At 36.3% G+C, this 12,232-nt stretch overlaps 1 protein-coding gene across 1 annotated transcript in view; it reads right to left on the reverse strand.

Annotated features, from left to right (window-relative positions):
• Window positions 1–12,232, reverse strand: part of CFTR (CF transmembrane conductance regulator) — a 164,831-nt gene that overhangs the window by 91,998 nt on the left and 60,601 nt on the right. Inside the window, exons 10-11 of the mRNA XM_032401186.1 lie at window positions 11,014–11,196; window positions 2,816–3,007 (exon numbers count right to left, since the gene is read on the reverse strand). Coding sequence (XP_032257077.1) covers window positions 2,816–3,007; window positions 11,014–11,196 — 375 coding nt within the window. The remainder of the gene's footprint in view (window positions 1–2,815; window positions 3,008–11,013; window positions 11,197–12,232) is intronic.

A 12,232-nucleotide genomic window follows, 5' to 3' on the forward strand; every position in this document is an offset into this window, starting at 1 on the left:
CTGAATGGCTAATTTACACCAGATGCTATGTTACGCACCTTATATTTATCCCATTTAATTTTCTCAATAATCCAGTTACCATTTATTCATTAATCTCCCACTTCTTCAGACCAACCTAACCTTCTCTCTACTTTATTGGCAGCTCTAATGTTCTTAATCAAAAAAATTCCTCCAAAGCCATCAATTTCACTCTTGTCACCATTGGAATTCCACAGTGAATCATTCTATTAGAGGACATTAGCCTTGTACCTCCTTTGAAGGTTATTCCTTACATCAGGCAGATGGAGATCGATTCCTATACTCCCTCTTTTCATTCCTACAGAAATGGCTCTTTCATTTTCTATTAGAGCACCAATTACATTTCTTATTGATATGTTTCTTTCCCCTGCTGGTCCATGAACCTCTCAAGTATAAGGATCTTATTCTATTCATATTTTTACAAAATGCAGCAAGTCTTAAATGTTTTCAAAATGAAGACTTCTTAACTTTTTCTAGTTTAAAAGTTTATTTGGGCATAAAAGGCCATATATTGAATGTTTGCATTTGTGTTAAATATCCAGAACAGGAAAATTTTAGAGGCAGCAGGTAGATTGGTGGTTGTTTAGAACCAGGTGTGTGTGTTGGGGGGCAGGGTAGGTATGAAGAAATGGAAACTGATAGCTAATGACACTTCTTTCAGAGGAGTTGAAGATGTGGTGATGGGTATATGGCCCTGTGAATATACTAAAAAACACTAACATACACTTTAAAAATAATTTTGAGGTTGGTCATAGAATGAGAAAAGAAAAGAATATGCTCTTCTTGCTCTTATCCTCTTTTCTTTCATTATTTTTAATAGCTTTATTGTGATATAATTCACATACCATACAATAGTTCACAAAAACGCAGATCACTATGACATGAACCCTTTAGATAATGGACTATGTATTTTTCAGCTTGGTTTTCCCACTTAACACAGTATTCAAGTCAGTAAATACTCATTTCATGAATGAGGGACCCCCAGCTCTGAATTTACTATTAGTAATATAGCTATGCCCTATTTGGATTAAATATACTTTCATTTGGTGGAATCAAATCACCACTTACGAAATTATTTCTATGAGAAAAAGTATATTCAAAGCAAAAAAGTTAAGCCTACCAGAAACCTTCCAACACCTTTCAACTAATAAATAAAGCCTATGATTTACCTAGCAAGACACAACCACTCCTACATCCCAGTCCGCACCTAGACAAATACCTCTAGTCTCTAAAAACACCCAGATTTTTGTTGTTGTTGTTTAATAACAAATCTCCTGAGAGTTTCAACCTCCACGTTGTGAAATACTATTCTTGGAAGAAGAGCTTTTGAGGAATGAAGAGTATCTTCTTCAAGATAAATCCAATACTTTTTCAGGATGGTTTTTATTGTTATTATGTTTTCATGTATAGAAAATAAGAGAATGGAGCTCTAAAAAACTCCCATTGAACGGGTCAGTATATACATGGAGAGCCATTTGTACAGTGGAGGCATCTCTCTTTTGTAAGAATTGCGGCTTCTATCTAACTGACAATTAGCCTTTTTCTATTTTTCATGCACTGTATTTAAGTTTCATTTTATTCCCACCGCAATTTTTTTTTCATAAAAGGTGACTTAAAGAAACCCACTAGTGTCAAATGCCACCTATTAAAGATAGTGACTTTGGGGTGTTTTTGTTTGTTTGTTTATTTGTTTGTTTTTTGAGAGAGGGCACAAGCAGAGGTGGAGGGGAGAGGAAGAGAAGGGCTGGATCAATCATGACCCTTAGATCATGACCTGAGCCCAAATCAAGAGTCAGACGCTTCACCGACTGAGCAACCCAGGTGCCCCAAAGACAGTGACTTTGAATCAAGATCACTATTCAGGCAATACTGGTGATAAGCCTCAAAATGATATATTCTCTGACTTAACATTTACATCAATAATTATTGAACCCTCCACCATACAATTTATGTATTGAATAGCACAAGATCCACATACTGGCTTCACTGGGAATATTTCACATATTTTCAGTTAATTAGCCCATTCCCCCAATGTTATTATAAAATGAGTCAAGGGGCGCCTAGGTGGCTCAGTCGTTAAGCGTCTGCCTTCGGCTCGGGTCATGATCCCAGGGGTCCTGGGATCGAGCCCCGCATCGGGCTCCCTGCTCCGCGGGGAAGCCTGCTTCTCCCTCTCCCACTCCCCCTGCTTGTGTTCCCTCTCTCGCTGTGTCTGTCTCTGTCAAATAAATAAAATCTTTAAAAAAAATAAAATAAAATAAAATAAAATAAAATGAGTCAATAGCATCATCTTCATTTTTCCTCTGTTTCAGAGAATGACAGTCACTAGAAGTCATATGACTACATGTTCAGGCCAAAGGATAAAATATAATCACAATTTTATCTCTGATTCTCTACTGGCAGGTCAATGTTCATTCCATTAGGCTATAGTGGTTATTAAAATTATTAAAATCCTCTCATGTAACTTTGAAGTATCTTTTAAAAAATGCATGCCATATAACACATTGAGGATATGTGTCACTAATGAGTCAATAAAATTCTCTCCATTTCATAAAGAGTTTTTATTGTAACCATATCAGCCCAACTTTTTAAAAATAAATTGTACCTTCTCTATGTTTTTGTAAGTCTCTTAAAGCAGGGGTCAGATATTTTATTAATTGATTTACTCAGAGTAGTTTGCCCATGTTGGAAACTTGATTAATATACATTGACTGATTGAATAGGGGGCTAATTATATACCTTCGGTAGTTTGAAGATTTCATATGCATAATCAGAAGTATGTCACATAGTTACTTACCTCCTCCAGTTGGCATGCTTTGATGACACTCCTATATCTATACTCATCATAGGAAACGCCAAAGATGATGTTTTCTTTAATGGTGCCAGGCATGATCCAAGAAAACTGAGAGCAGAATGAAATTCTTCCACTGTGCTTAATTCTACCCTCTGAAGGCTCCAGTTCTCCCATAATCATCATTAGAAGTGAAGTCTGGAAACAAAACCATGGTTATTAAGTTAAATCATTTGATCAAATCACTCTCAGAATACGCCACCTCCAACTATCATCCTAAGCAGAGGCATCTGTTCTGATTTTTAAAGGATTTTATATTAATTCATTTGATTCAAAATTTATTAAGCACTTCTTGTTCTGGATATGCTGCTATGCACAAAAGATACAAAGAGGAATAAAAGAGACAATTACAGTGGAGTATGATAAGTGCTATGGTAGAGGTTCACAGGGATGGAGAACCTGATTCAGATCATTGGGATGGGTTTGGAGGATGTCAGGGAAAGATTAGTACAGCTAACATTCGTTGAGTACTCGGTCTATGGTGGGTGCTGTTCTATGTGATTTAACTGCATTCATTTATTTAATTCTCACAATAACCCAACAAGGTAGATTCAATATGATCTTCATCTAACAAAGAAGGGATCAGTTAAAAAAAGATATAGACATAATATTGTTTCCATGAGCCCTTCTTGAAGAAACAAGGATAAAATCATCCAAAAGATGACTGAAGAAACTTCACCAAAAGGACTATCAGTGAGCAAAGACTTTATATAAAAGACTGTGAACTAAAATTTAAACTAATGTGGGAATTAGAGTTGAAGAAGAGAATTTAAATACATTATATGCCCTGACAATAAGAAAAGTTTTAAGTAAAACACAAACAAAACAAAGGAAATGGGGTATAAAGGAAATTTGCTGATTGCCTTATCAAGAAAAGCTGGAAGTCAAAGGATATCATTTAAACATAACACACTGGGTAACAGAAGCTTAAGCATATTTAACAATACAAAGATAAAGCATTAAGAAAGATAATACTACCGACTAAAATTGAGTAGAAGAGAAGGAGGCAGCAGAGAAAGAAAAAACATTGCTTTCATCGGAGTTCACGTTAGGTAATAAAAGAAAGAAAAACCCAAAGACTTAACGTAAAGTTATTATAAATATAACCTCTATGACAAATTACCTCCCCCACCTCTAAAAGTTGGAAGGTCCTAGGGCTCACACCTCGACCCCTTTCCCTTCTTATGCATACTCTGTCTTTTGGAATCTCATCTGGCCTCAAGTTTTTGTACTGCCAGTCCCCACCCCTTTGAAATCAGACCTGTAATTGCTTCTCGGCCTTTTGGTTAAGATCAAGTGAAACCAGACCTGTATATCCAATTAACATCCCAACTTGGATGCTGAATATGCATTATAAACTTAATGTTCTAAAATCTAGCTCCACCCAAACCAGTTTCTCCTATAATCTTCTCAGGTAATGGTACCCTCAAGCTTCCAGTTACTCAGTCCTTGGACTCATCCTCGACTCTTCCATTTTTTTCATATGCCACTTGCAATCTAATTCTGTGGTATCTTTCTTAGAAACAGTCCTGAATCTGACTACTACTTCCATCACTACCTGGATTAAGCGAACATCATCTCCTGCCCAGTTAGCACAATAGCCTCCTAACTCATGCCCTTGTTTCTGCCCTTGTCTCTCTACAACCTATTTTCAAAGGGGCCCCATCAAAACCTAAGTCGAATCATGTTACTTTTCTGCTTAAAACCTTCCAATGGCCTCTCATTTCCTCAGCAAGAAAAGCCTTACTTTTTCCAAGCCCCTTTGTAAGGCCCTTGAGGCTCCTTTATAAGAGCCCAAGTAATGGTCTAGCCTGCACTACTCCTCTGACAGCTCTATTCTCTACGGCTGACTCTGTGCCAACCCCACTGACCTCCTTGCTGTTCTGTGAACGGTACGGGCCCAGTTCCCTTTCAAGGCTTTGCTCCGCCCTCTCTCTGCAAGACTCTTCTGCAGGTAGCCACACGACCTTGGCCCTCACCTCCTTCAAGTCTCTGCTCGAATGTTACCTTTCAGTGTGGCCTTCTCTATCTCCCCTATTTAAAATTGCACGCCATCACCAATCTTCTCTCTGCTTTATCTTTATAGCATTTCCCATCAGGTAATATTCCATATACTCATTTTTTGTTTGTTTGTCTCCCACTAGAATGTGAGCTCCTTGGATGGGGATGAGAATATGTTGTAGGTTTTATTCACTATTATATCTTCAGGGCCTAGAATAATACTTGGCACAAAGTAGCGACTCAATAAATTTGTTAAATGATATAATTTAATAATATGATACACTATATTAAATTATAAGGGCTCAATAACTTTAAAAATGAATTACTGTTACATAAGAAACAAGCCAATGGGGGAGAAGAACCATGAGAGACTATGGACTTTGAGAAACAAACTGAGGGTTCTAGAGGGGAGCGGGGTGGGGGGATGGGATAGCCTGCTGATGGGTATTAAAGAGGGCACGTACTGCATGGAGCACTGGGTGTTATACGCAAACAATGAATCATGGAACACTACATCAAAAATTAATGATGTAACGTATGGTGATTAACATAACATAATAAAATAAATAAATAAATAAATAAAAGAAACAAGCCAATGGAACAGAAATAAAACTACAAACCAGAACCAAATGCACAAAGGAACTAGTATTCAATAAAGGTGGCATCTAAAATCAGTGGGGAAAGATGGATTATTCAATAAATGGTGTCGGATGCTGGAACGCCATCCAGAGGGCAAACAAAAAAATTGTGTCCACACCTCATACTATATTCATGACGAATTCCAAATAGGTCAAAGAAAAAGTACAAAAACAAGACCTTAAAATCCTTAAAGAAAACACTAGGGGATGCCTAAAGGGGAAAAAAAGCAACTGTGGAGTAAGAAAGGCTTTTTATCTCAAAATCCAGAAGTCATAAAATAAAAGATAAATTAAACCACATTAAAAAAAAAAACTTGTGCATAGAAAACAAAAGAAAAAAGTGCAAAACTGAAATATTTGCAACTTAGAACACACAAAAGAATAATTTCTCTCTAAAGAAGTGATTCTAAAATCAAAAGGAAAAAAGAAAGCAAACCCATTAAAAAATGTACCAAGTATGTGAACAGTTATTTCACCAAAAATGAAAGTAGAGGAGGCCTTTAAACATATGAAAAGATATTGTACTTTATTCATAATAAGAGAAACGCAAATTAAAAATACATGGATACGCCACTTCCTCCTAGAATAAGACTGGAAAAAATTTAAAAATTAGATAACATCATCTGCTGGCGATGCTATGGAGAAATCCTACTTTTATATAGATCATACGGTACACACATAGATTAGTGCAAACTTCAGGGACAGAAGCTCAAGGAATACACAAATGCTTTACCATTTCTAGGAAGCCATCCTACTGATACACTTGCAGATGTGCTAAATGGCACGTGTGCAAGGATATTCACAGTGTCATTTTTGTGTTAGCAAAACACTAGAAACAACCCAAATATCAATTGATGACTCATTACATTATACAACATCCACCTGTATAGTAGAATACTATGCAGCTATATATATATATATATATATATATATATATATATTCAAAAAATTAAGATTGGCTACCTGGGCTGGGGGACAGAATGGTCGAAAGTGGAAAATAGAGCAGAGACAGAGTGAAAAGGAAATTTCTCCAGTTTTTATATATCTTAATTTTCTAGAGTTTTTAATCGTCAGTTAAATTTTAATAAATAATAATATCACCTAAAATATATTAGGAAGAAGGCAGGATTAGGTAACAGACATCTTTGTGATATCGATTTCAGTATATTTTATAATTTTTGTTATATGAAGGACAAAATCTAAAATATTTTATTTCTATGTAAAATCCTTTTGTATAAAAATTAAAGCTAGAAGCAATATTTATTTTTTAAATATTTTAGAAGCAATATTTTAATATAGTACAGCTTTATAAACCCAAACAATGGAAAAGATCTGCCTATCCATGTTAAATCTATATAATATTGATATTATATATATGTTAATATTAATGTTGATGTTAATACTTATTAATATAATATAAATATAAAAATAATTATATATAAAATACATAAAATATATAAAAATTATTTATCAATATTTTGGTATTTTGAGAGATAGGACATTAAGTGAAACCATCACTGAACATATATATATATATACACACACTGACAAGAAAATGTTGATAAAACTTCACAGACATTTGTATTTTATTTTAAATGTAAACAAAAGCAGGCATTGATAGCTCTTCTACACATCTGTTGCTCCGTTACTATAAAACCACGCTAAAATCTAGTACCAGGGAAAGGCCAGGAGGGATGACAGAAACTATGTGGTGTCAGGGTTGTCAGCAAGACCACAGAATCCTTCAGCTGTGATGCGGACAACGGAAGAAATGAAAATCCCGCCCCCCCCCCCCCCCCCCCCCCCCCCCGGGGAAGATGCCACAAGCCATCCTCAGTCAAGGGTACCCAGTGGTGCAGACTCTTAAACCAATTTTGCTTAATTAAAATAATTCACAGAAGTTTCATAAATGAAAGACAACGTAGATTAGAACAAAAAAATCTGTCTTCTCAAAGATGTTCGATTAAATAAATGTGTGTTAAGCACTAGGACAGTCCTCGGAATACAGAATAAAGACAAGGGTCCCTTACAGTCTAGACAATTGTAACAGGAAAGAGGGATAAAATTAAACCTGACCTTAGTGTTTTAAGAAAATAACATATGTTAATATATATATAAATATTTGTAACTTTGGAAAATCTAGAGATACAAAATACACCCAAAATTTCAGAGATAGCAATTTGATCCATAAATGTCCTTCCAGACACACGTATACATATATACATGCTTTTATAAAACACAAGTCATTATGGATGTGACATTTTCTAACTTGTTCTTTCTTAACAGCATATCATACATATCCTTCACAGTCATTTTTAACATCCTTTTTACTGACTGAATAACATGCCATTCTATACACCAAAATTTATCTAACCAATTCTTTAATATAGACATTTAGGGGCCCCTCCAGTTTTTGGATATGGAAACAATGTTGTGATGAATATCTTTATGCTATAAAATCTCTGCAAGCATACCAGGCTGTCATACAAGTAGAATTATTCGGTTATCTTGAAGGCTTGTGATATACCAAACTGAGTGTGATGGGACTTGACTTCAAATGTTAATATCTGCAACTATTCAATTTTATATGTTAGCTAGATCTTCTGTCCAGTCGATTATAAAATACTCCATTCCTAGCATGGAGGACATTAGGAGAAGGAAGGGAAAAATGGGGGGGGAATTGGAGGGAGAGATGAACCATGAGAGACTATGGACTCTGAGAAACAAACAGGGTTTTGGGGGGGGAGGGGGGATTGGTTAGCCCGGTGATGGGTATTAAGGAGGGCATGTACTGCATGGAGCACTGGGTGTTATAAGAAAACAATGGATCGTGGATCACCACATCAAAAACCAATGATGTATTGTATGGTGACTAACATAACATAATAAAATTAAAAAAAAAAAAATACTCCATTCCTAATACTGTGAAAAGGCTCCCTCCTGGATTGAGCTGCCAAGCCCTCAGAAGAGTTTAATTATCCCTAAGGAACCACTGCCTTCCTCTGACTTGGTCTTCAGAGCTACTTCCCAGAAGATGCAACTGCAACTCCAGCCAGCAATTATCTGCTCATCAATTCTTAATAAAATTGCCTGAAATTTAATTGCTGGTAAGTCTTATAATTGGTGAATCCAAAGCTATTTTTGTATACCTTTCGAAGAAGTAACTTTAAACATATAAACAGAATTTTAAAAATTATATGAAACATAATTACCTCCCACCAGCAAACTTTCTTGTTTAGACCATCTATAATTTGCTGATGAACAACTCCTCCTATGGGTTATCTTTTTATTTTAATAGTGAAAATTGCTACTAATATTATATAAGAAACAGAAGGAAAAAATGATACTTAAAAGGAGGAACAAGTTCTCCTAAGAAGAGAATATACAAGTACAGCTACTTTATTTAAAAAGCCTGTTTCACATGTAGAAAAAGAGAATTGGAAAGAGAAATAAGCAAACTGTATTACTAACATTGTGGACACCAAATTCAATGACTAGACATTTTCTGTAGCATTTTGTTTCCCAAGTTTCAAATTAAATTCTTCAAAAATATTGTTCTTCCTATATATTAATGAATGTCTTTCAGAAATGTTTCTTAATTTCTACTTTTATTTACATTTTTATCTTACAGCAGCAGTGCCCCTTCCTTCCTTCCTTCCTTCCTTCCTACCTTCCTACCTTCCCTCCTTCCTTCCTTTGCTTTCATCCTTGAGTTCAACTCTTTAGCTGTTTTTGCTTTTTAACATGTAAATTTTTGTCAGACGTATCTCTAAATATTCTTGGCTTATAATAAGTTGGGATGGGGGTAGGGAGTAGGAAACGGACCAGCATTGAATAAATTAACATTCCTATGTATTTCTTTCCAAAATCTATTCCACTCAGTAATTTTTCCTCATAATAAATCCTAAGCAAGTCTGAGTCCATTCTCTAAAATCCTGAATCAACAAAATAGGGACCTTCTGCCTATGTGGTTCTGAGGTTAAATCTACACCATGATTTTCCTGGACTAGCTCTGAAAAAAACCTGTCTATGCCAAAGATTGGTAAAAATGAATGGTTCATTTATTCGATAAAGTTACTGAATGTCCACCATGTATAAGACACTTTGTTGACTTATATATGAAATCTAAAAAACAAAAGGAAAGAATAAACAAACAAAAAGCAAAAAAAGACCCATAAATACAGAAAACAATCTGATGTTTGCCAGAGGGGAGAGGTGTGGGGGGATGGGCAAAATGAGTAAAGGGGAGTGGGAGATACAGGCTTCCAGTTACGGAATGAATAAGTCACATGGATGAAAGGTACAGCAAAGGGAATATATCCAATGGTATTGTAATAGCGTTGTATGGGACAGATGGTAGCTACATTTGTGAGCATAGCGTAATGTATAGAAGTGTTCAATTGTTATATTGTATGCCGGAAATTAAGGTAACATTGGGTGTCAACTATGCTCCAATCTAAAAAAAGAAAAGAGTGTGGAGGTTCCTCAAAAATTTAAAAAGAGAGCTACCCTATGACCCAGCAATTGCACTACTGGGTATTTACCCCAAAGACACAGATGTAGTGAAAAGAAGGGCCATATGCACCCCAATGGTCATAGCAGCAATGTCCGCAATAGCCAAACTGTGGAAAGACCCGAGATGCCCTTCAACAGATGAATGGATAAAGAAGATGTGGTCCATATATACAATGGAGTATTACTCAGCCGTCAGAAAGGATGAATACCCAACTTTTACATCAACATGGATGGGACTGGAGGAGATTATGCTAAGGGAAATAAGGCAAGCAGAGAAAGTCAATTATCATATGGTTTCACTTATTTGTGGAACATAAGGAATAGCATGGAGGACACTAGGAGAAGGAAGGGAAAAATGGGGGGGGGGAATTGGAGGGAGAGATGAACCATGAGAGACTATAGACTCTGAGAAACAAACAGGGTTTTGGGGGGGGGGAGGGGGGATTGGTTAGCCCGGTGATGGGTATTAAGGAGGGCATGTACTGCATGGAGCACTGGGTGTTATACAAAAACAATGGATTGTGGATCACCACATCAAAAACTAATGATGTATTGTATGGTGACTAACATAACATAATAACATTTTAAAAAAAGAAAGAAAGAAAGAAAGAAAGAAAGAAAGAAAGAAAGAAAGAAAGAAAGAAAGAAAGAAAGAAAGAAAGAAAGAAAGAAAGAAAGAAAAGAAGAAAAAAATTTAATAAATGTAAAGATCAGCACATGCATGGGGGCGGGGGGAAAAACACTGTGTTGTGTGCCATATACCATATAAAGATGCAGAAGAAAAAGTCACTGAAGTAATATGAAGAAAAAAAAAAGACTAGAGAATATTATCAGTGGAATAATTTATATAAGGGACACTATATCCAGGTGTTCTCCTACTACCGATGTAAGAATTTCTCCAACATACCCTCTTACACTACAGACAAACTAGGAAAAGAAAGAAGTGTACGCCAAATTAAGTTCTCCACAGTGAGGAATAGAAGACATTACCTTGCCTGCTCCGGTAGATCCAGCAACCGCCAACAACTGTCCTCTTTCTATCTTGAAACTGATGTCTTTCAGGACAGGAGCACCAAGAAGTGAGAAGTTGCTGAAGAAGAGGCTGTTATCACCATTGGAAATTTTTCTGTCATTACTGTTTTGTTTTGCTTTCTCAAGTAATTCCCCAAATCCCTGAAAAAAAGAAAATACAGAAAATACAAAGGTAGATTTTTCAGGTATTTTCAATAGGTATTTGTTTTATGTATTATGAAAAACACATGGCACCTGATCCATTCTTTTTTTTTTTTTTAAGATTTTATTTATTTACTGACAGAGAGAGAGAGTACAAGCAGGCGGAGCGGCAGACAGAGGGAGAGGGAGGGGCAGGTCCCCGCGGAGCAAGGGGCCCGATGCGGGGCTCGATCCCAGGACCCCGGGATCATGACCCGAGCCGAAGGCAGATGCTTAACAGACTGAGCCACCCAGGCGCCCCACCTGATCCATACTTTATAGCATGTAATTATATAGTATATGAGTTCTAGAGTATGTGATGCAAAACACTGAAAATTTTAATAAAGCATTTAATGGAAACATAATTTCAATATCCTAGATTGTCACTCACCATTAAATTAAATTAAACTTAATTTAATATTGAAGAAAACATGTACCTTTTTCTATAGGCTGAGCAAATAAATATTATCTAATCCTCAGCACAATAATAACATCAGAGGTAGATTTTACAATCCATCTCTTTCAAAGCGATAGACTTTGTGACTCAGAGGTGAAATGACTAAAGTTGGCCAGAGTGAAATTACAACCCAACCTGAACCTCTCTTCTAACACACCACTGGCACCATCCTCTAAGAAGCCTAAAGCACTTAAGTAGTTCTTAAGTATAAATGTGATGAGATTGCCAGATAATTCAGATGAATTCCCTTATATGAGAATAGTTGGGAGGAAGGAATTCCCTTTTGAAAGTTCCCTACTGGGGCGCCTGGGTGGCTCAGTCGTTAAGCGTCTGCCTTTGGCTCGGGTCATGATCCCAGGGTCCTGGGATCGAGCCCCACATCGGGCTTTCTGCTCAGCAGGAAGCCTGCTTCTTCCTCTCCTACTCCCCCTGCTTCTGTTCCCTCTCTCCTGTCTCTCTCTCTCAAATAAATAAATAAATAAATAAATAAATAAACTTTAAAAAAAAGAAAGAAAAAGAAAGTTCCCTGCTTCTCTATTG

This window comes from Phoca vitulina, unplaced genomic scaffold, assembly GCF_004348235.1.
Source record: "Phoca vitulina isolate PV1807 unplaced genomic scaffold, GSC_HSeal_1.0 scaffold4, whole genome shotgun sequence".
Classification (NCBI taxonomy): domain Eukaryota; kingdom Metazoa; phylum Chordata; class Mammalia; order Carnivora; family Phocidae; genus Phoca; species Phoca vitulina.